This window comes from Oncorhynchus clarkii, chromosome 18 (genome assembly GCF_045791955.1).
Source record: "Oncorhynchus clarkii lewisi isolate Uvic-CL-2024 chromosome 18, UVic_Ocla_1.0, whole genome shotgun sequence".
NCBI classification, from domain to species: Eukaryota; Metazoa; Chordata; class Actinopteri; order Salmoniformes; family Salmonidae; genus Oncorhynchus; species Oncorhynchus clarkii.
Window position 1 is genome coordinate 43275739 of NC_092164.1, and position 24114 is coordinate 43299852.

At 41.0% G+C, this 24114-nt stretch overlaps 3 protein-coding genes across 3 annotated transcripts in view; 2 read left to right on the forward strand and 1 right to left on the reverse strand.

The window, feature by feature from the left end:
• The first annotated feature begins 454 nt into the window (after window positions 1-454).
• Window positions 455-10034, forward strand: LOC139373543 (translocon-associated protein subunit beta-like). Its single transcript, XM_071114171.1, has 6 exons — window positions 455-517; window positions 1391-1548; window positions 1938-2036; window positions 2176-2284; window positions 2889-2966; window positions 9288-10034. Exons 2-6 carry the CDS (start codon window positions 1391-1393, stop codon window positions 9396-9398), a joined length of 555 nt encoding a protein of 184 aa, XP_070970272.1. The 5' UTR covers window positions 455-517; the 3' UTR covers window positions 9399-10034.
• LOC139373542 (SH2 domain-containing protein 2A) lies at window positions 9882-18554 on the reverse strand. The gene is made up of 9 exons (XM_071114170.1): window positions 18439-18554; window positions 16990-17192; window positions 15934-16109; window positions 13547-13636; window positions 13294-13468; window positions 12880-13122; window positions 12414-12777; window positions 12088-12239; window positions 9882-10477 (listed from the first exon to the last, which is right to left on the reverse strand). Exons 1-9 carry the CDS (start codon window positions 18464-18466, stop codon window positions 10301-10303), a joined length of 1608 nt encoding a protein of 535 aa, XP_070970271.1. The 5' UTR covers window positions 18467-18554; the 3' UTR covers window positions 9882-10300.
• A 2259-nt stretch (window positions 18555-20813) lies between these two features.
• Window positions 20814-24114, forward strand: part of LOC139373544 (death-associated protein kinase 2-like) — a 41785-nt gene continuing 38484 nt past the window's right edge. The window contains exon 1 of the mRNA XM_071114173.1: window positions 20814-20975. The gene's annotated coding sequence lies outside the window, so the exon portion shown is untranslated. The remainder of the gene's footprint in view (window positions 20976-24114) is intronic.

The window sequence follows — 24114 nt, forward strand, 5'->3', positions numbered from 1 at the left end:
ACAGGAAGAGTAAGGGAAGACACCTGTATAAAATACAGGAATAGGTGGGGTCAGGGAGGTCCTCAGACAGAGAGAAGGGAAGAAAGTGTAGTTACAAGGCTGAGACTGGGACACAAGGCTAAATAGTACATTGAAAGTGGTGGGGAAACATCTGACTGGGAGGTGTGATCATTGTCAGGAGGAGATGGAGACAGTGGAACATCTTCTATTTCTGTCCCAGAAATATGTGACAGAAATGGAGAGATTGTTATTTGATTTGAGGAGTAATGGGGTTGAAGAGACAGGATTAAGTGAACTGCTGGGGAAATCTTCAGGGGATGTGCTATTTAATTATGTATTTCGTTTCCTTAGGGAGGCGAGATTATTGGGAAGGATTTAGACCTTCACTGTCTCTGGACGAAACTCCAGTCCAGTTGGTGGCGGTAATAATGCGCCTTAAAATTGGTTGCCAACCGCCAAATGAAAATCCACAGAAGAAGAAACGTTCTTTCCTTGCTGATTTGTGACACGAAAGAAGGTAAGACTGCTTTATCTATTGTGGTTTGTAGCGTTTTATCTTCTGATAGTATCAAACAGACTGAGGAAATCACGCGTTTTATTACCTTGTCAACGATTCGCGTATTATTTTTAAATCTACAATTTGCAAGTTGGCTACAATCTTGACTGTCAGTCGTCTTCCCAGTTTTTAGCCAAGTACACGTAAGCGTAAGCTTGGGGGCTAATTGCTTGCTAGCTAACGTTAGTTAGCTACTGTATTTAGCTGTTAACGTTAACTGGCATCTTCTCGTAATGTTACTTTTTTTCAGACTGGTTAACATTGTTTGACAGAATGGTTGACCATGTATTTTTATAGTCAGTTCGAGCTAGATAACGATAGTCTTTCATTTTAACATCTGGTCTTAATGTAGTTACTGTAGTCAGATAAGGTTACATGGGTCCCTAGCCATGCTAGAATAAATCCCACAGCGTTTAGCTCAAAGTTGGCAACATGTACACGTATGCTTTCTTTGAGTGAGTTTGTTTTAATCAAGATTATGGTAGATTGGCCTATAATCTATATTAACGTCACTAGCTAACGATAAGTAGATGTATTGATTTATCCATTACTATAGTACCACGTTGAGAACGGTATAGTTTTGTCTGCCGCTTTGGCCAAGAATGGCATCGGTAACGTTATCGTCACATAGATAGCTTGTTGGCACTTCGTTTTTGCTTGACACAAAGTGAATGAGTTTGTCAATATTTAGAATTATAACCGAATGAATATACACTACATATTTTTCTTAATATTTATAATTTTGTCTTGGATCAAAGATGCATTGAGTAAACTGAAATACACACGCTACTATTCTACAATGAAAAGTCACTTGAGTTTTCTACTATGTTGCAGATGAGGGTCCTGTACGTTTTTGCTCTACTGGCTCTACTGGGTCAGGGGACAGGAGAAGAGGGGGCTCGTCTGTTGGCTTCCAAGTCCCTCTTGAACCGTTATGCTGTTGAAGGCCGTGACCTCACACTGCAGTACAACATCTACAACGTTGGAACCAGGTATTGGACAACATCATCCATCTCTCCCTAGCCTATGTCAAATAATACCTGATATTACACTAGTCTTGAATGGCTTCATATCCTTCAAAAGCAATGATCTGAAATGATTGCTACAACACTGCATGGATTATGGTGGAAACACATCCATTCTAGTTCGTCATTGTTTGTGAAGAAAAGGAAACTGAAAATGTTAATTGAAACCCAGCCTCAGGGGCATTGATGGAAGCCCCACATTATGGAAAAACTACATTGTGTGTTAAGCTGTGCCAATACAAGGCATTGAATGTCAGTCTGTGCTGAAAATAAATATATTTGTTTAGTCCCAATTCTGTACCCTTATCCCGATATGTGGTTTCAAAATCCGCCTTAACTCAATCTCCGCTCCACAGCGCTGCCCTAGAGGTCGAGCTGTCCGATGACTCCTTCCCACCTGAGGATTTTGGCATCGTCTCTGGGATGCTGAACGTGAAATGGGACCGGATCGCCCCGTATCCTTTAGACACAATCCTAAAATGTGTTTCAGCCCAGTGTCCTTGTGGCTCCAAAGCGCCAATCTTTTTCAATGATGCCTGCGTTGTACCCTGAAGTCTTATCAGTTTCTCTAGTTTGTACCTTAACCCTACCCAGTGCCAGCAATGTCTCTCATACTGTGGTACTGCGCCCCCTGAAGGCCGGATACTTCAACTTCACCTCTGCTTCTGTCAGCTACCTGGCTCAGGAGGGAGGACATGTCGTGGTAAGGGAGAGTAGAATCGTTTATGGAGATCAGGGCCTGTAGTCATAAAGCGTAGTAGGAATACTGATCTAGGATTTGTTTTCCCCATTTATGTCATAATGAATAAGATTGCATGGACGTGGACTTTATCCTCGATCAGCACTCCTATTTTGAGATGCTTTTTAAATATGGGCCCAGACCTGGGTTCAAATACTATTTGAAACCTTTCAAATACTTTGTTTGCTTAAGCAGTGGCATGTGGTCAGGGTTTGAACTTTTTGTGCTTTTGTATTGGTTCCATTGCAACAGGTGTGCTCAATCAAGCAGAGCTGAAGTATTTGAACTCAGGTCTGATGCAGACTCACTCTTTTCTCTGCTGCTCTCTCCAGCCTGGAACCTTTCCTCTGCTACATTAACGGGTAGAATGTAGCCTAACACAGTGGCCTACTATTAGGCTGGTGTTGATTTACTGGAGAGAAAAAAAAAGTTAAGGCAATTGCACACTTCCTGTTATTGATTTCAAGTCATTGGAAACTCCCTCTAGTCAATTGAACTAGAGACTGATGCAGAGTAGTGATGTTCATGACCTTTTGTGGAAATTAAAACTTATGTCTCCTTCCTGCAGGTTGGCTACACCAGCGCCCCCGGACAGGGTGGGATCTTGGCTCAGAGGGAGTTTGACAGGCGTTTCTCCCCCCACTATGTAAATCATTCGTCCTTTCAAACCATTGGCATGGTTATAGTAGACTTCTCTCAAAGACCTCTTACAAAACTACCAGTCAAAAGTTTGGACACACCTACTCATTCAAGGGTTTTTCTTTATTTGTACTATTTTCTGCATTGTAGAATAATAGTAAAGACATCAACTATGAAATAACACGCATGGTATCTTGTAGTAACACAAAGAGTTAAACAAATCAAAATAGATTTTATATTTGAGATTCTTAGAAGTAGCCACCTTTTGCCTTGATGACAGCTTTGCACACTTGGCATTCTCTCAACCAGCTTTTCTTTCATTCTGCGGTCCAACTCATCCCAAACCATCTCAATTGGGTTATGGTCGGGTGATTGTGGAGGCCAGGTAATCTGATGCAGCACTCATCACTCTTTGGTCAAATATCCCTTACACAGCATGGAGGTGTGTTTTGTCATTGTTCTGTTGAAAAACAAATGGTAGTCCCACAAAACAGATGGGATGGTGTATTGCTGCAGAATGCCGTGGTAGCCATGCTGGTTAAGTGTGCTTTGACTTCCAAATAAATCACCAACAGTGTCACCAGCAAAGCACCATCACACCTCTTCCATGTTTATCTGTGATTATCTGTTCACCTACTCTGCTTCTCACACATTTGGACTCTTCAGACCAAAGAACAGATTTCCACTTGTCTAATGTCCATGGCTTGTGTTTCTTGGCCCAAGCAAGTCTTCTTATTGGTGTCCTTTAGTAGTGGTTTCTTTGCAGCAATTTGACAATGAAGGCCTGATTCACGCATTCTCCTCTGAACAGTTGATGTTGAGATGTCTGTTACTTGAACCTTGAAGCATTTATTTGGGCTGCAATCTGAAGTGCAGTTAACTATAATGAACTTATCCTTTGCAGCAGAGGTAACTCTGGGTCTCCCATTCCTGTGGCGGTCCTCATGAGAGCCAGTTTCATAAAGTAATGATGGACTGTCATTTCTTTTTGCTTATTTGAGCTGTTCTTGCCATAATATGGACTTGGTCTTTTACCAAATAGAGCTATCTTCTGTATACCACCCCTACCTTGTCACAACACAACTTTTGGGCTCCCGAGTCTAAGGCACTGCATCTCAGTGCTGGAGACGTCACTACAGACCCTGGTTCGATTCCTGGCTGTATCACAACCGGCTGTAATTGGGAGTCCCATAGGGTGGCGCGCAATTGGCCCAGTGTTGTCCGGGTTAGAGTTTGGCCCGGGGTAGGCCGTCATTGTAAATAAGAATTTGTTCTTAACTGATTTGCCTAGTAAAATAGAAATGGGCTCAAACGCATTAAGAAGGAAAGAAATTCCACAAATTAACTTTTAACAAGGCACTAATTCAAATGCATTCCAGGTGAGTATCTCATGAAGCTGGTTAAGAGAATGCCAGTCGTGTGCAAAGCTGTCATCAAGGCAAAGGGTGGCTACTTTGAAGAATCTCCAATTTAAAATATATTTTGATTTGTTTAACACTTTTTTTTGAATCTACATGATTCCATGTGTGTTATTAATAGTTGATGTCGTCACGATTATTCTACAATGTAGAAAATAGTAAAAATAAAGAAACCCTTGAATGAGTAGGTGTGTCCAAATTTTTGACTGGTACTGTACATATACATATGCATAAACAGTGCATTCGGAAATATTCTGACCTTTTGCTCTAAGAATAGAAATTGAGCTCCGGTGCATCCTGTTTCCATTGATCATCTTTGAGATTTTAGATTTTACTACAACTTGATTGGAGTCCACCTGTGGTACATTTTGTTGATTGGACATGATTTGGAAAGGTACACACCTGTCTATATAAGGTCCCACAGTTGACAGTGCATGTCAGAGACAAAACCAAGCCGTGAGGTTGAAGGTGTTGTCCGTAGAGCTCCGAGACAGGATTGTGTCTAGGCACAGATCTGGGGAAGGGTACCAAAGTATTTCTGCAGCATTGAATGTCCCCAAGAACACTGTAGCCTCCATCTTTTTTTAATTGGAAGTAGTTTGGAACTACCAAGACTCTACCTTGAGCTGGCCAAACTGAGCAATTGTGGAAGAAGGGCCTTGGTCAGGGAGCTGACCAAGAACCCTATGGTTCCTCTGACAGAGCTGCAGAGTTTCTCTGTGGCGATGGGAGAACCTTTCAGAAGGACATCCATCTCTGCAGCACTCCACCAATCAGGTATTTATGGTATAGTGGCCAGACGAAAGCCACTCCGTAAAAAGCACACGACAGCCAGCTTGCTTGCCAAAAGGCACCTGAAGAACTCTGACCTAAACAATTCTCAGGTCTAATGAAACCAAGATTGAACTCGTTGGCTTGAATGCCAAGCATCACGTCTGGAGGAAACCTGGCACCATCCCCATGGTGAAGCATGGTGGTGACAGCATAATGTTGGGATGTTTTTCAGCGCAGGGACTGGCAGGGTTGAGGTAAAGATGAATGGAGCGAAGTACAAAGAGATCCTTGATGAAAACCTGCTCCAGAGCGCTCAGGATCTCAGACTGGGGCAAAGTTTCACCTTCCAAAAGGACAATGGCCCTAAGCGCACAGCCAACACAACGCAGGAGTGGCTTCAGGACAAGTCTCAATGACCTTGAGTGGCCCAGCCAGAGCCCGGCCTTGAACCCGATCGAACATCTCTGGAGAGACCTGAAAATAGCTGTGCAGCGATGCTCTCCATCCAACCTGACAGAGCTTGAGAGGATTTGCAGAGAAGATTGGTAGAAACTCACCAAATACAGGTGTGCCAAGTTTGTTGCGTCATACCCAACAAGCCTTGAGGCTTCCAAAGGTGCTTCAACGAAGTGCTGTGTAAAGGGTCTGAATACTTAAGTAAATGTGATATCAGTTTCTTTATTGGTAATACATTTACAAAAATGTCTAAACCTGTTTTTGCTTTGTCATTATGGGGTATTGTGGGTAGATTGATGAGGAAAAACAATTTAATGCATTTTAGAATAAGTCTGTAATAGAGGTCGACCGATTATGATTTTTCAACGCCGATACTGATTTTATTGGAGGACCAAAAAAGCCAATACCAATTAATTGGCCGATTTATTATAATAATAATTTAAAAAATATATATTTATTTGTAATGACAATTACAACAATACTGAATGAACACTTATTTTAACTTAATTTAATACATCAATAAAATAAATTTTGCCTCAAATAAATAATGAAACGTGTTCAATTTGGTTTAAATAATGCAAAAACAAAGTGTTGGAGAAGAAAGTAAAAGTGCAATATGCGCTATGTAAGAAAGCTAACGTTTTAAGTTCCCTGCTCAGAACATGAGAACATATGAAAGCTGGTGGTTCCTTTTAACATGAGTCTTCAATATTCCCAGGTAAGAAGTTTTAGGTTGTAGTTATTCTAGGAATTATAGGACTATTTCCCTCTATACCATTTGTATTTCATTAACCTTTGACTATTGGATGTTCTTATAGGCACTCTTATAGGCACGTCCCTCTCCTCGCTCCTCTCTGGGCTCGAACCAGGAACACAACGACAACAGCCACCCTCGAAGCAGCGTTACCCATGCAGAGCAAGGGGAACAAACACTCCAAGGCTCAGAGCGAGTGACGTTTGAAACGATATTAGCTCACGCTAACTAGGTAGCCATTTCACTTCGGTTACACCAGCCTCATCACGGGAGTTGATAGGCTTGAAGTCACAAACAGCGCATGCTTGACGCACAACGAAGAGCTGCTGGCAAAACGCCTAAAAGTGCTGTTTGAATGAATGTTTACGAGCCTGCTTCTGCCTACCACCTCTGTCAGATACTTAGATGCTTGTATGCTCAGTCAGGTTATATGCAACGCAGGACACGCTAGATAATATCTAGTAATATCATCAACCATGTGTAGTTAACTAGTGATTATGGTTGATTTGATTTTATAAGTTTAACTAGCTAGCAACTTACCTTGGCTTACTGCATTCGCGTAACAGGCAGTCTCCTTGTGGAGTGCAACGAGAGAGGCAGGTCGTTATTGCGGTGGACTAGTTAACTGTAAGGCTGCAAGATTGGATCCCCCGAGCTGACAAGGTGAAAATCTGTTGTTCTGCTCCAGTTAACCCACCGTTCCTAGGCCGTCATTGAAAATAAGAATGTGTTCTTAACTGACTTGCCTAGTTAAATAAATATTAAATAAAGGTTTTTAAAAAATCAGTGTCCAAAAATACAGTTTTCCAATTGTTATGAAAACTTGAAATCGGCCCTAATTAATCGGCCACTCCGATAAATCGGTCGACTTCTAGTTTGTAATGTAACAATGTGGGAAAAGTCTAGGGGTCCGACTACTTAACGAAGCCACTGTATATGGACAGTTTTTAACTTGATGCCCTTCGGGCTGATTTCCTGGACCCAGATTAAGTTTACTCATAGTCAATGTTCCCTCAATTTTTTTTCTGGCACTGAGCCAATTTCAAGTCTGCTGAGCTCTAACTTGAACATTGTGAAAATTCTGTGCAACATCCAGCGCAACATCCAGCGCATGTTTACTGTGAACACTGAGGCTGTACCCACTTTAAGTTAAAGTTTCAGATGGTGGTCAAGTAGGCTACTGTGGCAATTTAACCATAATATAGGCCTACCATCAAAAACAATGGAGAAAATGCATCCCATAACTTTTTAATATTGAAATAGCTGTTCTATCATTCAGCCTACAGTAGGAGTTTTTAGAACATGCGGAGCTTGACATTAACCACTTTATCCGCTTGTCCTTCAGACAAGGTGACTGAAAGTGTTGTGGTGTTTGATGCAAAAAAACACTTTACAAAATAAAATGCATTGTTATTCCCATACATTATGACAGAATCAGACAAATTGTGATACCCTCTGCCTATTGGCTACTTAGGTTATTCAAGCCTGTCTCAATATACAACACTGCCCCTTTAAGTAAAAAAAAAAAAAAGCTATTTTTCCTAACTTTCTTTTCAAAGATGTTTAGAAATGTACATGTTCTGTCCTCTTGTAGGAAGCAATCACTCCCTTTATTGCTGACTACAAATTATCTATAACTGGGCAAATAACTTACTCTCTCTTTGATTGCGAAACAAGCGCATTACTCACGACCACTCATGCTGTAAAGGCAGTCCATTTTAAAGGAATGGCACAGATCCATATGGCAATAGTCTATTTGCATATAGACCTGCTGCCGCTCCGATTGGCTATGCCACACCGGTCTGTGTGGAGTACAACACACATGGCTAAACATGGCTAATAGTCATAATGGCATGCTCAATGGAGATCCTTTTATTGAAAGTTCTTTTTAGTGTAGAAATGGGCTCAGTCTGAGTCCAGGAAACTAGCCCTTTGTCGTTCTTATATTTGCATTGCTTTGAATATTACTTTTTAAGTAAATACCTGCAGTCAACTTGTGCAATACGTTGGGAGATGAAGAATGTTGCCTTTATTTCGCCTGACACGTTATGAAGTTTAAGTTAGTCCCCAGTCAGTGGTCACGTGGTGTTTCTTTACGAGCACACAGCGATGAGAGACCAGAGCCTTGTGAGTTGCTCACTGTTATGCAGCAGGGTGATCTACTCACACTATGGAATTCACAACTAAATGTTTCCTGTCTAGATAGCTTAACTAATATCTAAAATGTGATAAATGGTCTGCAGTTGTGCATATGGTTTGCTAATTTAGTAGCTAGTTGGCTAAGTTGTTAGCAAGCGAATGCTTGATTTTTGAAGAAGCTAACAGCAGAGAATCCCGTCCTGGATCAAGAGCCTTGCTGGCTAATATTTGTTTTGTTCGTGCAGGAAACTGAGTAGCATTTTTGAGTTACTTGTATTGTTTGGGTCAAACTACTTTGTTTTCACAATGTGCTCGTTAGCATTCTCTGTGATTTTACATGCACTTGTTACTCTGTAATCCGAATGTTAGCAATGCTATTAGTAGTGTTTGAAAACAGCTCAACCCTTGTGTTCAATGCCAGTATTGCCAAATATCCCAGTATGACAATCAGGATACTGCCCAAGCCAGCCCTCTCTTCAATTGATGGGACACATGAAAATAACTGTCAGGGCCTCTGTTTACTAACGAGTTAGCAGTCATCCCAAACAAACTAGACTGCAAACAACCATGGTTAATTTTGTTTTATTCTCCACTCTGTCCATTTTGTATACAATTTAAATAGAACCCCACTTCAGTAGGGTTTTGTAACAAAACCCTTTTGATGGACGAGTTCTAGAAGTATCTCCCTGTTTTCCAAACGTTTCTTGCTAAATTTGACCTAGGCCTTTTTAATTGGCTGTGACCTCCACATCACCCTCTTCCCTCACCCCCCTTTCTCTCCCTCCAGCTGGACTGGGCCGCCTTCGGCGTAATGACCCTCCCCTCCATCGGCATCCCCCTGCTCCTGTGGTTCTCTAGCAAGAGGAAGTACGACTCGCCCAAGGCCAAGAAGAACTGAATACTACTCTCCACTGTGGAACTAGCAATTGCTTTTTTGGGGGGGGTGTTCAAGAACTTGCACCTTTTCACACTATTGTGCTGTCATAAACCGTACTGTGCTGGCTCAGATATTTTCTTGTCACTTTGTTCTTACCAGCATAGTTCCAGCAACGATGCTGGATGTGCATCCAGACTAGTGCAGTACATCTCTGCTCAGTAGTGTGAAAAGGGTATTAGTAACTCAGGATGGGAGGAGTGGCCGTAATAACATACTTACCCATATTGGGGTAAAACAAAACATGTAATATGAGTGATCTGGGAAGATGTGCTTCCTTGTGATTGATTGTGGGATTATGAGCTTTGTGGACTTTAGCGTTCGATGATGGCGAGAATGGGCTAGTGGTTTCATTGCTGGTTATTCTATTCCATACACACGCACATGCATTACATACAGTACATATACAGAGGGGTGTCAAAGTCAGACTACAGCTGAATGCAAGAATGATATGAACGTTTTGCCTTATGCTTTATTTTGTAATTAATTTGTTTTGAAACCCTTAAAGTAATTTCTACAGAAAAAAAGTGAATAGTTTCCCAGGTAGTTCTGGGTGGGACTTTGTCTTGTTTGGGAAATAAACAAGCTGAGTTTTATCAAGTGAGATTCTTGTATTTTTACACATTTCTCAATCTTTGTGGGGTAGTGCGCACAAAATGGAGCACAACTTCTGTAGATGCATTTTTGGCACACAGATTGACATTCAGGACTGTCTCTAGCCTCTTGTGTTAAATAGAAAAGATAACTTGATCAGTTGATTAAATGTACAGTAAGTAAGGCTTAATTCTGGATATTTGCAAAGAGGGTCTTTGGTGTTTAAGGTTTATAGTTTATTTTGTTTACAAGGGGAGTTGTAGGATAGGGTCTTAGTAAGGGGTGGTCGGATTGGGTGGAGGCAGCGGAGGCCTTGAGCTGGTTGGCCTCTCTGGGATCTGTTCATAGATGCTGGTGCTCGGGTCTTGGGTCAAAGTTCGTTCTGAACAAGGTGTCAGAAAGACTCCAGGTCGGGATGGGGAAGAGGACAAGATGGGATCTCCACATCGCTAGAAAAGTGCATGAAAAAAAGAAATGAAACACCTTATCAAAATACTTTCATATAAAATCTGTATTTTTTTAATCTAACATTTTCAAACTACCTTATCTACCAATGTGTCGTTTTTACTCAATTACTAAAAATGCCTGATTAACATCAAGTTATTTAGAATACATTAGCCTTTTCTTTATTGCCAACCTCTTACCAAAATGGTGTAGATCGCGTGTCAAACGGAGGGCGGGGTTTCACTCCCGTGTACTTGAGTGATGAATTAAGATCACTAATTAGTAAAGAACTCCCTTTACCTGGTTGTCTAGGTCTTAATTGAACGGAAAAACCAAATACTTGCAGACACTCGGCCCTCCATGGAGAGTTTGACACCCCTGGAGTAGATAATACAGTGGGGCAAAAAAGTATTTAGTGCAAGTTCTCCCACTTAAAAAGATGAGAGAGGCCTGTCATTTTTTATCATAGGTACACTTCAACTATGAGAAAAACAAAATCACATTGTAGGATTTTTAATGAATTTATTTGCAAATTATGGTGGAAAATAAGTATTTGGTCACCTACAAACAAGCAAAATTTCTGGCTCTCACAGAACTGTAACTTCTTCTTTAAGAGGCTCCTCTGTCCTCCACTCGTTACCTGTATTAATGGCACCTGTTTGAACTTGTTATCAGTATAAAAGACACCTGTCCACAACCACAAACACTCCAAACTCCACTATGGCCAAGACCAAAGAGCTGTCAAAGGACACCAGAAACAAAATTGTAGACCTGCACCAGGCTGTGAAGACTGAATCTGCAATAGGTAAGCAGCTTGGTTTGAAAAAATCAACTGTGGGAGCAATTATTAGGAAATGGAAGACATACAAGACCACTGATAATCTCCCTCGATCTGGGGCTCCACGCAAGATCTCACCCCGTGGGGTCAAAATGATCACAAGAACGGTGAGCAAAAATCCCAGAACCACACGGGGGGACCTAGTGAATGACCTGCAGAGAGCTGGGACCAAAGTAACAAAGCCTACCATCAGCAAGGGCATTGAAGATGAAACGTGGCTGGGTCTTTCAGCATGACAATGATCCCAAACACACCGCCCGGGCAACAAAGGAGTGGCTTCGTAAGAAGCATTTCAAGATCCTGGAGTGGCCTAGCCAGTCTCCAGATCTCAACCCCATAGAAAATCTTTGGAGGGAGTTGAAAGTCTGTGTTGCCCAGCAACAGCCCCAAAACATCACTGCTCTAGAGGAGATCTGCATGGAGGAATGGGCCAAAATACCAGCAACAGTGTGTGAAAACCTTGTGAAGACTTACAGAAAATGTTTTGACCTCTGTCATTGCCAACAAAAGGGTATATAACAAAGTATTGAGAAACTTTTGTTATTGACCAAATACTTATTTTCCACCATAATTTGCAAATAAATAAATTAAAAATCCTACAATGTGATTTTCTGGATTTTGTTTCTAATTTTGTCTGTCATAGTTGAAGTGTACCTATGATGAAAATTACAGGCCTCTCATCTTTTTAAGTGGGAGAACTTGCACAATTGGGGGCTGACTAAATACTTTTTTGCCCCACTGTATATGCACAACAATGTATGTTTGGTGTTCCAATACCTGCACACTTCCGTCCTGTTGAGGGGGGCAGTTAACAGGCCTGGGAGGCAGTCGTAAAGGCCGGTTGGGGGCTGTCCTGGCTGGAAGGGGGATGTGACTGGGGGCCTCTCTTGTTCTTAGGTTCACCTCTGAGTAGAGGTGATGCTGGGGGTCTACAAAAGAGAGCAGATATATTGTAATACATGTATACAGTCATATGTTCATTCTAGACATGCAAAAATGTGTATTGTGTAATTTCAGGTCAAATCAGGCATGCCGTGCCTTGCTCAGGCCAATAACAATACAACCCCTGACAGACAAGTAGCTAGTCTTGTCTTGTCTTTCACCTCGCCCACTTGTACTCCTCTCGGCATCCCGCCAGCGCCCCATGGCGTAGAAGTCGATGTGTTCCTTTGTCTCTTCTTCACGTTGAACCAGATGAGGGGTTTCCTCGTAGGTGTGCAGGGGCTCCAACTTCCAGTAGCTTGGGTCCCCCGTGGACCCGCGGTGCATGAGAGGGACGGAGGACGCTGTCGCCTCCTGGCCTGGAGGATTGCCCACATTGACGTAGGGAGATGTATGGGAAAGCATGCTTGGTGGCTTGTTGACCCGGGCGTACAGTGCGTCGAAGGCTTTCTCTCCCCCGCCAAATGCTCCTGCACAGCTAACGTCAGGTTCTGTCACATCTTCGGGGAGGATCAGGTTTGTCACCTGGAAAATGTTTTGTCATGTAGTCTGTTAATCCATTAATAGCATTGACTTTTTTGTGGGTTTGTTTAACTTACAAATGTTAAAGGGAGAATAGTTCCTTACCACCAACAGTTCCCCAAGCTGGTTTTCTGGTTGAGAAAGGGACTTTTTTAGCACCTTCTTCACCACAGCATACTCTGGCGTCCCGTCGTTTGTAGGGGCTGAGCTGGCCAATATCTCTTGGACATGGACAGTGGCAGGAGCCAAGGGTGCATATGATGAGGCTTCCTTTTCGGTCACTTTCGTTGTCTCTCCACCTTCATCCTGCAACTCCAGTTTAACTGTACCCTCACAAGCTTCACTGGACTGAGAGAGTAAAAGAGAAGGAGAAAGATTGAGAAACAAACTGTTGCAGTTGAGTTTACCTAAAAGGATAGTTTGCCACAACATTTAAGTTTGTTAGATGTTTAGGTGGTGCCAATGACTATTTTCCTTTCGCTTATGAAGAAGGCATGGTGTGGAATATATACTCGGCACCTCATCACAGGGCGTGGTGAGAATCTCGTTGAAGGGCCCCACGGGATACTGGGTATAATAGCTGACCAGCTCCTGCAGGCTGCTATGGCGACTCTCCTCCCCAGCGATGAGGTAACACGCCCCTCTGCCACCCTCTTCTTCCTCTATGATGAAATGGCGGCACCTATCCATTCCTCTGGGGGGAAAAGTGTGTGTCTGTCTAAAAATGTCTTTGTGTGTGTGTGTGTGTGTGTGTGGTCTGTTGTGACTTTACCTGTACGAGAGTACAAAACCAATCTTTGACTCGCTGAGCCTGAGCAGAAAACAGCCCTGCTGCTTGTCCTTTAGAAGCTCCTCTGCCTCCCTATCCAAACAGTCGAGAGACACACACACACAGAGAAAAGTGAGAACAATTCATCTTTAACAAACTGCATAAGCTGTACAAACACAGCACGTATGTATGTGTGTACAATTACATGTCTTTGCTTTGACTCATGATGTGTGTGTCACGTCTTATCCGTTCCCCTCTAGTGCTGAGTAAAAGCCAAGTTATACTTGATCCGAAAATGTGGTCGGAGGCTCCAGAGCAATTGCAGGGCCTCCAGAGACATGCAGAGGCCTAATTGAGCTCCGTACCACACTGCCATCTGCCTCCCAAATTTTGTAACAACGAGGAGGGCTCCGTATAGCTCTGCATTGACTTGATTGGTTGACAGTAGGTAGGGGCGGGAGGTCCTGTATAAACACAAACTCCCTTTGTTGACAACTTCCGTCACAACAGCTCTGCGCTGCTCCATGAAGTGCAAGAAGTATGAATGCCGTGACTTCTGCAGAGGTCGTATCACCGTAACTGCTGCACGGCCAATGCAGATGCCGGATTGACCATGCAGCACCTTTAACACTAAAGCGGTTCCATTGACGAGTAGTCTTTCTGAACTATTTTCTATTTTGTTTACATATCTAGCTTTCGAACAGTGTTCTTCAATCCTGGGCCATATTCACTAGATTCAAAACGGTAGCAAATGAGACGAAACAAGGAGGTACAAAATGCTTGTTTTTGAGAATTCTGCAGTCCCAGATTTGGATTCAATTGCATGTGTACCTCTTTCTCTAAGTGAGAAATATTTGTGTGTGTGTGTGAATATGAATATGACCTGTATATTTGATTGAATTTATTAGACCATTTTAAAAACATTAAAAACAACAAACATTCTCACCCACGTACTGTTGGTCTACTGCTCACTTTTGAGACGTGCTACTAAACTCAGCAAAAAAAAGAAACTTCCCTTTTTCAGGACCTTGTCTTTCAAAGATAATTCTTTAAAAATCCAAATAACTTCACAGATCTTCATTGTAAAGGGGTTTTAAACACTGTTTCCCATGCTTGTTCAATGAACCATAAACACTGAATGAACATGCACCTGTGGAATGGTTGTTAAGACACTAACAGCTTACAGACGGTAGGCAATTAAGGTCACATTCATGAAAACTGAAAAAAAATCATTCTGATCGGATTGGATGTGCCCCTGCCCAGTCATGCAAAATCCATCAATTGTATATTGTTGGATTCTGAGAATATGAAAGATACTTATTCATGTCACTGAGGGGGAGAGAGAGGAATGTATGACGTTCACGTTCTGTCTGGATATGTTATTGTTAGCCATCAGGGATCCTATGGGAGGGAAAAAGACAGTCTGGTACGAGTCAACATCACAGCCGTGAGTTTGGGAGAAGTGAGCACTTTGGGGCAGAGGTCAGGTCAGAGGAAATGGAACAGATATCACTAAGGTTCTGTCTAGCAACAGAGATGCGTTGGCTGTTCAGATGTGTAGGAGGAGACTCAGCATAGGAGAAAGGGTTAAATATCAGTGCTTGTGTGAATATGTTTTTTTGTCTTATGCAGATGTAATGGCCCAATGGGTGAATAAACTTGGTTTAAGCTTTACCAATCGCCAGTGAGTTTTAATAGGTTAATTTCAATGGACTTATTTCATTTATTGACTTATTTCACTCTGCAAAATCTTTGAAATTGTTTACATTTTTGTTCAGTATAATTACATAGGTACTTGAGGACCATACTGTGGACAATCTTATATACAAGACACAATTTAAATCTGAGAGAATCTCTCCTCCACTTTGAGCCATCTGAGGCTTTCAAAGTGTGAATGGTCAAGATAAGTATGTTTGTCCCTTTGCATTTGTCGTGTCATCTGTGGTTGTGTGTATGTGTGCATGTGTGTGTTTTATGTGTGTTTGATTGTACGTGCGTGCATGTGTGTGTTTTATGTGTGTTTGATTGTACGTGCGTGCATGTGTGTGTTTTATGTGTGTTTGATTGTACGTGCGTGCATGTGTGTGTTTTATGTGTGTTTGATTGTACGTGCGTGCATGTGTGTGTTTTATGTGTGTTTGATTGTACGTGTGTGCATGTGTGTGTTTTATGTGTGTTTGAATGTACGTGCGTGCATGTGTGTGTTTTATGTGTGTTTGATTGTACGTGCGTGCATGTGTGTGTTTTATGTGTGTTTGATTGTACGTGCGTGCATGTGTGTCTGCGGTCTTTTTGCATATGCACTTGTTTCCCTGAATGCGCCATGTTTCTTTTTTCTATTGCAGATAATCTGTATGCCAGTATATGTTTCTGTGTGCTAGCAGTCTGACCTGCGTGTGGCGAAGCCGTGTAGCCAGCGGGGCATTGGGCGACCAGGCCGACACAGGCGGGGAAGCTGTGTCCTCTCAAACCACAGCAGGGTGTGTGCCCGAAGGGACGGGGACAAGGGCTCCAGGGGCCCGGGGCCACCCAGAGTCAGAGCAGGAGACACCCTCTTCACTACTGTCTGATAGAGGGAGATAGACAGGGAGAGTTGTGAGATTTCTAGGCACATTCAATAGTTGTCTGTTGTGCTGTCGGGTATCTTTCCATTATTGTGGAGATTTTAAGGCAATTCTGAAAAGAAAACAAAAAGGGGGAAAAGGAGAGAGTATGAGAGAACAAGGCCCGGTCCAGAAATAGCACCTACCAACTATAAGCAATATGTATAGCTCCACCTTGTCTGAAAAAGGAAAGGAAAGAGATGGGAGAGAGGGGGTAGGAGAGGGAGAACACGGCTGTTGTTTACACAGGTAAGCTTGGATACGTTCCCACAGAAGTTACCTTAGCAAGAGAAGACAGTTACATTTTAGATACTTGATATGCTCATTCATGCCTTTTTCGTTCCAGCAAAATAAACCCACCATAGTATTTCACCTATCCTTTCCCATTTATGCACATCAAACCGGTAGGATCTTGGAGAAGGCTCTGGAGACAGAATCTGAACTGGGCTGACCCATGCAACGCTGAACGTAGAGAGGTACCTTTCAGTTGTCTTTATTTTAACGTTTCTATCCCACCATGAAATGGATGTTTTTATTGGCCGAGCCACAGGAAGTTGTCTGTCTCTAACTACACTATGTGGTTTAGGGTGTAAAGTGTGGCTGCTGGTTTCACACATGACAATCTGACTGGAGGCTTACGGGAAGTCCTCTACAAATACACAGACATATACATTTTAGAAAACAAGCATTCACATACAGTAGAAATTGTACAAATGTTTGTCTGTGTTGTGTCTACCATGCATAGAAAACACTATTGAAAAGCATGCACATTTCTGTATTTTGACCCAATAGTAGAGTTTCCACTGATCTGGTAAATCTAATGTAAAATGTTTATTCTGTCACCTCATTCTCCTGGCCATTGGTTTGTTTGGCTGGTAGCACCACCTCCTCACGAAGGGTTTTGGGGACCTTTAAGCTCCGCCTGGGTTTGATTGGAGGAGTCTGGCGGGTGGGTGGGTCTTGAGCAGAATGCTGGTGTGGTACAGGCTTTTGGGGTTGGATTGGCAGGCAGCTGATTCGCTCTTCTCGCCTGAGGATTTCAACATCTGCAAACCAACACAAAATAATCTATAAAGCTAACCATTAACTATCACAAAAGTGACGGCCACAGAAACCTTTTTTATTTTTTTATTTTTACATTTAACAAACACAATATTATGAACTAACAAAATATTATGGGCTTAATAACAGTACAGTATTTTTTTTATTTTATTTAACTAGGCAAGTCAGTTAAGAACAAATTTTGTGAGTTTTCGTGAGAAGACCGATTTGTCTCATGGTCTGACAAACACTGCAGTAACTCGGTTACCTTCCACAACAGATGCTGAAGCCAGACATAGGCGGATGCGGTGGATTGGCCCTTGCAAAAAATGCCTAAATTAACGGATTTTAATGGGGATTTTAATGTTTTCACTTTGTCATGATGGGGTATTGTGTGAAACAAAAAAATATTTAATCAATTTTGAATTCAGACTGTAACACAACCAAATGTGGAATAAGTCAAGGGGTATGAATACTTTCTGAAGGCACTGTAGTAAAACACATGAGACACAAGACAACATAAAAAAACATAGCAATTAATGGAAGTTAGAAGGGTGTAAAGTGCATAATTTCTCTGACAATCAAGCAATTCAGATCACTTTTAGCATCAACTTCAGGTATTGTAGATAACACCGTAGATAATGCAATGTTCACATTAGTGCATTGGATGCACCTAGAATTCACACAAATAATCCATTTTATAACAAGCACAGTTGTATTATTTTTTTTCAAACCCAGTTGGCCGCATTTTTGCTGTGACTCAGATTTGGTCAGTTGATGCCTATTAGCTGTTGGTATCTTATTGGAGAAAAGGTGGAGTGTAACCAAGGTAATCTGGTAACTACTCTTGTGTGATGAGTAACCTTTTTCTGAGACCTGACTTAGCTCCCACAGCTAATGCCTAGCTTAGTGGGCTAACACAATCTTCAGTTGCGCAGACAAACCTGTCTCTCTAACTCTTTCAGCCCAACAGCAGACCCTTGGCTTGGTATCATGCTGAGTGATTGGGATGGGGAAATGTAACCACTCTCAAATGCATAGATGGAGCTATGGCCAGGATTTACAGTCCGTGAGATCGACATGATCTTTTTAAACATATTTCTAAACTATAAATTGGTTGTTAATAAAGACTCAAACGGCAATAAAAATGTAAGCAATGGTAAACAATGATATTAAATGAGTTAGTAATGAAAACATTGTTCCTACATAGTTCTGGCTGATTATAAAATGGTTAAAAAGTATAAGCCTGACCTTTTAAGCGCTGGTAGTCAAAGTCCATGATGACATTTAAAATAGGTCGTCACAAGACGGCTGTATCAACGGATGTCTGAACATCTCTTTCCTCCTCTACATCAACTGCTGTGTGTGGTGTGTGGGTGGGGGGGGGGGGGGGGGGGGACATAATAAAGAGAGAAACTATAAAAGTTGTTGTGGGTGGGGGAGGGGAAATTTAATCTTTACCAATTTCTTAATTACATAATTATGTCCTAATTGTGCATACATATACCAAAAGTGATACAGTATGTGCATGTATCTACAATTATCAATGTAGATACATGTTTTAGACTTTTTTTTATTTTTACAAATAACAACTGCTCATGTCCATCACAGAAGAAACAATAATTTGCATGAGCTGAGCTGAATCTTTACCCTGTTGCCTACAAGTAACCTAGCGCTCCCTTTTTGGTGCACATTTTGCATTTGTCAAGTTAGAGAACTGAGAGACATGTAGCACAAAGAACAAAGTGGCAGTCACATGCCCCCACCCATGTGCACACACACACACACACACACACACACACACACACACACACACACACACACACACACACACACAGGAAGAGTGAGGCACCGCAACTTAACAAATGACAACAGAGATAGGAGGACTGGAGAAAATGAAAGAGTGAGCTGAACTTAGTCAGACAGACTCAGGAGGACTCAATTCACTCAATTGCAGATGATGAAAAATAGCACTGTGGAAGCGAGATGACTCGGAATGTATAGCTCTGTGAACCACGTTAACACTGTCCCTCCCCACAAGTTGTTCCTTTCGCAGACTTTGTCATTGGTTATGTGAAACCACATCTGTCTTTAATTTAAAATACATAAGAAACATCTTACTTAAGTGTAAGGAAGGATTGAAGATTCGCCCCCGAGTGAACCCGCAGTGCGATTTCCTGTATCTGTATTGACTGAAATTGGGCCTACGTTTAACTATGACCAAAGTAGCTCTCATTGGTTCACCATAAGGTCAACTAACACCGAAATACACTCTCAATACTGAATAATGAAAAGTTAGCAGGAATTCATGAAAATACTGCACAATGCACTGTGCAAGGCAGATGTTGGGATCCAATGCATAGTAATGCATAGAAATGCATAGAAATATAGTTCCTCATTCATTCATAGATGATTGTCTCTGGTTTCCTGTTATCTTTCTCACAGCTGCATTGTTGTCGCGTTCGTTTTCTTAATATTTGTATCTTCTAATCTCTCCTGTTCTCGCTGTCTTCCCATACCTCAAAACATCTCTCCATCTCTCTCTCTCAAAACACACAAATACATATTTCACATAAACAAACCTACAGGCACAGACACACAGACACACACCACTCTCTCTGTCTCAGTTACTGTACTGCATTCTGTGACATTTCTTTTCACTTCCTTCCACCTACAAATATCCAAGTAAGTTACACTATAGCTGCCATTGTCTCAACTTGTCATGTGACATGGCACTTACTAATTATGAAACATTTAGAGCAGTTTTTTTTTCTAAGAGCTTATATTATGTCCACAACTGTTCTGTTCCATCCGTGTATGTATACTTACTGTGTATTACTGTATAAAAACAATAATCATAATAACAATTTGCTACATTTATTAAATCAGGTGTATTCCATGCAATTTGTTTTAATAATTTGTATTTATCGGAGTATTAGGCCATAGACTTGTGATTATTCCAATGTGAAAGGTAAAGAGAAAGGATTTAGGGCAGAACTACAGTAGGATTCGGCTACTTATAAATAACAGTTCAATTTTAATTCCACAGAGCGGCGCAAGAACCAAACACATCCTAAGATAATGTTTTGGGGATGATACAGCACACGTGCCACAATAAAAACATGACATCTTGTAACAAACGATCAAGGCCAATTGCATATCATCATCGTCATGATTAATTATCATCTTCATCAATCCATGAATGTCGTTGATCTCATTTCAATGAATTAGTGTGTATATAGCCATACAATAGGGTGCCACCACACACACACAGGCTGACAATATCTCACCATCGTTGTGTGTTACAGCATAGGATCATTGAAACATAATGGACCATATGCGACTTGACAAGTTGCTTCATATCTAGGAAGTGTGGGTGTCGGGTTCGTTTTTTCGAATGGCATAGCATGCCTGTACAACTCAATATAATATATACAAACCTCACACTTTTTCAACGATTGTCTTGTTTGAGACAGCCGTTTCGTGCCTCTATTTCGGACCTCTGTTGGACTGGCACGATTCGTGACGTCTTCGTGCGCAGCCACGCGGACAGTTTCGAAAACAGGTGAGCTCTTCCCATAGCCGCCTTTGGTGCGTAAAACGACGGTATTGTTATTTACTCATACAGAAAAGCAGAACGATAGCGGGGGTATCAGACAATGTTGCATTGCTGTGGTATGTCGCAACTCAAACGAAACAACGCTGCCTGAATGCTATCAAACGAAACAGCGTTGCCTGAACGCTTATAATAGGCTACATTCCGAGAAAGGGATACCAATATTTTGCAGGTATTTATTTTTATCCAGGTGGGTTTATTGTAGAATTTAATTCACACAGTTGTAAATACCGGTGGTCGTGTTTTGTATGACATGCTATTCTCTCCCTGTAATGTGTGTGTGTGTGTGTGTGTGTGTGTGTGTGAGTGTGTGAGTGAGTGAGAGAGCGCGGGAGGGCTTTTATATTCATAATGTATAGGCTACTGTATGATCAAATGCTCTATCCTAGTTATTTTTATGTGATACCCTAATGTAAATCTGGTTGTGTTGTGTGTAGTGGTGGTACTAATTCGAAGTAATGGGAATTGGGTGCATGTGTGCACTGGAGCAAAGAGCATCGTGAGCTCTGATTGCAACCTGGTCTCAGAACATTTCATGTTATTCTGTATATTAATCCGAGATACTCCATTTAGTGTGGTGTATTATGTTTCTTATGGTATGTATTAATTTGTGGATGTCCATCATCCATTTCGTATGATGTGTTACGAATTTGATATATGTTACAAATTATAATTCTTATGATATGAATTTGCAAAACATACAATATGTTACGAATTCGCAAAACATATGATATGTAACAAATTATTATTCGTTTTGGCTAATGCTAACGTTAGCTAGGCTAGGGGTTAGGGTTTAGGTGTTAAGGTTAGGAGTTAGGTTAACTTCTTGATGCACCCATCCCGTTAGCGGGATCATTTTTGTCAACATCCGCTGAATTGCAGAGCGCCAAATTCAAATTAAATTACTATAAAATATTTCATTTTCATGAAATCACAAGTGGAATATTGCAAAACACAGCTTAGCTTGTTGTTAATCCACCTGGCATGTCAGATTTCAAAAAAGCTTTTTCGACGAAAGCATACCAAGCGTTTATGTAAGGACATCTCTCTCAGTAGACAAAACGTTACAAACAGCTAGCAGCCAAGTAGATTGGTCACGAAAGTCAGAAAAGCAATAAAATGAAACGCTTACCTTTGACGATCTTCTGATGTTTGCACTCACGAGACTCCCAGTTACACAATAAATGTTCCTTTTGTTCCATAAAGATTATTTTATATCCAAAATACCTCCATGTGATTCCCGCATTATGTTCAGAAATCCACAGGCTCGAGCGGTCACGACCAGGCAGACGAAAATTCCAAATAGCATCCGTAAAGTTCGTAGAAACATGTCAAATGTTTTTTATAATCAACTCTCAGTTTGTTTTTACAATATACAGTGGGGCAAAAAAGTATTTAGTCAGCCACCAATTGTGCAAGTTCTCCCACTTAAAAAGATGAGAGAGGCCTATAATTTTCATCATAGGTGCACTTCAACTATGAAAGACAAAATGAGGGAAAAAAATCCAGAAAATCACATTGTAGGATTTTTTATGAATTTATTTGCAAATTATGGTGGAAAATAAGTATTTGGTCAATAACAAAAGTTTCTCAATACTTTGTTATATACCCTTTGTTGGCAATGACAGAGGTCAAACGTTTTCTGTAAGTACTTTTTTGCCCCACTGTATAATTGATCATATTTCAACCGGGACTGTAGCTTCTTCAATAGGAGAGAGGGAGAAAATGTCTGATCTAAGCTGTTGCGCATGCAAAATGCTGCTGGCACCCAGCTATACAATGATGCGATGTAATCTTTCTCGCTCAAAATAAAAGCCTGAAACAATGTCTAAAGACTGTTCACACCAGGGGGAAGCCATAGGGAAAGGAATCTGGTTGATATCCTTTTAATGGAGCGAAGGCAGGCAATGGAACAGAGAGCTTTCAGGAAAAACAGCACTTCCGGGTTGGATTTTCCTCAGGTTTTCGACTGCAATATCAGTTCTGTTATACTCACAGACAATATTTTGACAGTTTTGGAAACTTTAGAGTATTTTCTATCCTAATCTGATATGCATATTCTAGATTCTGGGCCTGAGAAATAGATAGTTTCATTTGGGTACGTTTTTCATCCAAACATCAAAATACCGCCCCCTACACTCAACAGGTTAAAGGAGTAAGGTTAGGGTTATGAGAATGGTTAGCTAAAAGGGTTAGGGTTAGCTAACATAATAAGTAGTTGCATAGTAGCAAAAAAGTAGTAAGTAGTTGAAAAGTTGCTAATTAGCTAAAGTTGTCCGTGATGAGATTCGAACACGCAACCTTTGGGTTGCTAGATGTTCATGTTATACCTTTTGTTTTTCCCTTAAGTAACCTTTTGCCTTATGTAACCATACCAAACATTACAAATCACACTAATTTGATTGTCCCGGATTTACATTTACTATGTTACGTCTAGTCTATGAGACCAGGCTGTTGATTTGAACATACAGTTCTCTGCACTGCTCCCAGGGGGCTTGACTCACATGACATCACACTGACCAATGCACTGTGTAGTGACTCTGACTATGGCTCAGTTGTAACCTTTATCTACATTGAAATATGGATATGCAGTACTGTAGGCTACTGGGGTATGGCTAAATTAAAGGGGAAATCTGTGATTGATACATCCATTTCTTGTTTTACTTTTAAATTATGTATATAGACCTATACCCATTGATTATTGAAGAATATAACTTATAAATGCCTCATGAGAACCAGAAATGCAATGTTGATGTCATAGATGGTCAGACCTTATATTCATAACTCTGTCTATGAATTTGAGAGTGGTAACATTTCTCCAACCCTTAACTGTTTAATAAACAGTGGCGGGTTGATTACTTACAGATTACCCCTTTAATCTTCACAGATTCAATTATGTTTGATTATCAAAAATGTAAGGTTTGAAAGTAACGGGATTAACTTTTTTATTGGCATATATAATGTCTCATATCATAACAGATCCCACTTCTGACACCAATGTAGTGAAGTTGAGGCATAGCTGACAGCTGGGCTCAATTAGTCATCACCTCATACAGTATGTCAAAAGTTTGGAAACACCTACTCATTCAAGGGTTTTTCTTTTTCTTTAAAAAAAAAACTATTTTTCTGCATTGTAGAATAATAGTAAAGACATCAAACTATGTAATAACACATATGGAATCATGTAGTAACCAAAAAAGTGTTAAACAAATCCAAATATATTTTATATTTGAGAGTCTTCAAAGTAGCCAACCTTTGCCTTGATGACAGCTTTGCACACTCTTGGCATTCTCTCAACCAGCTTCATGAGA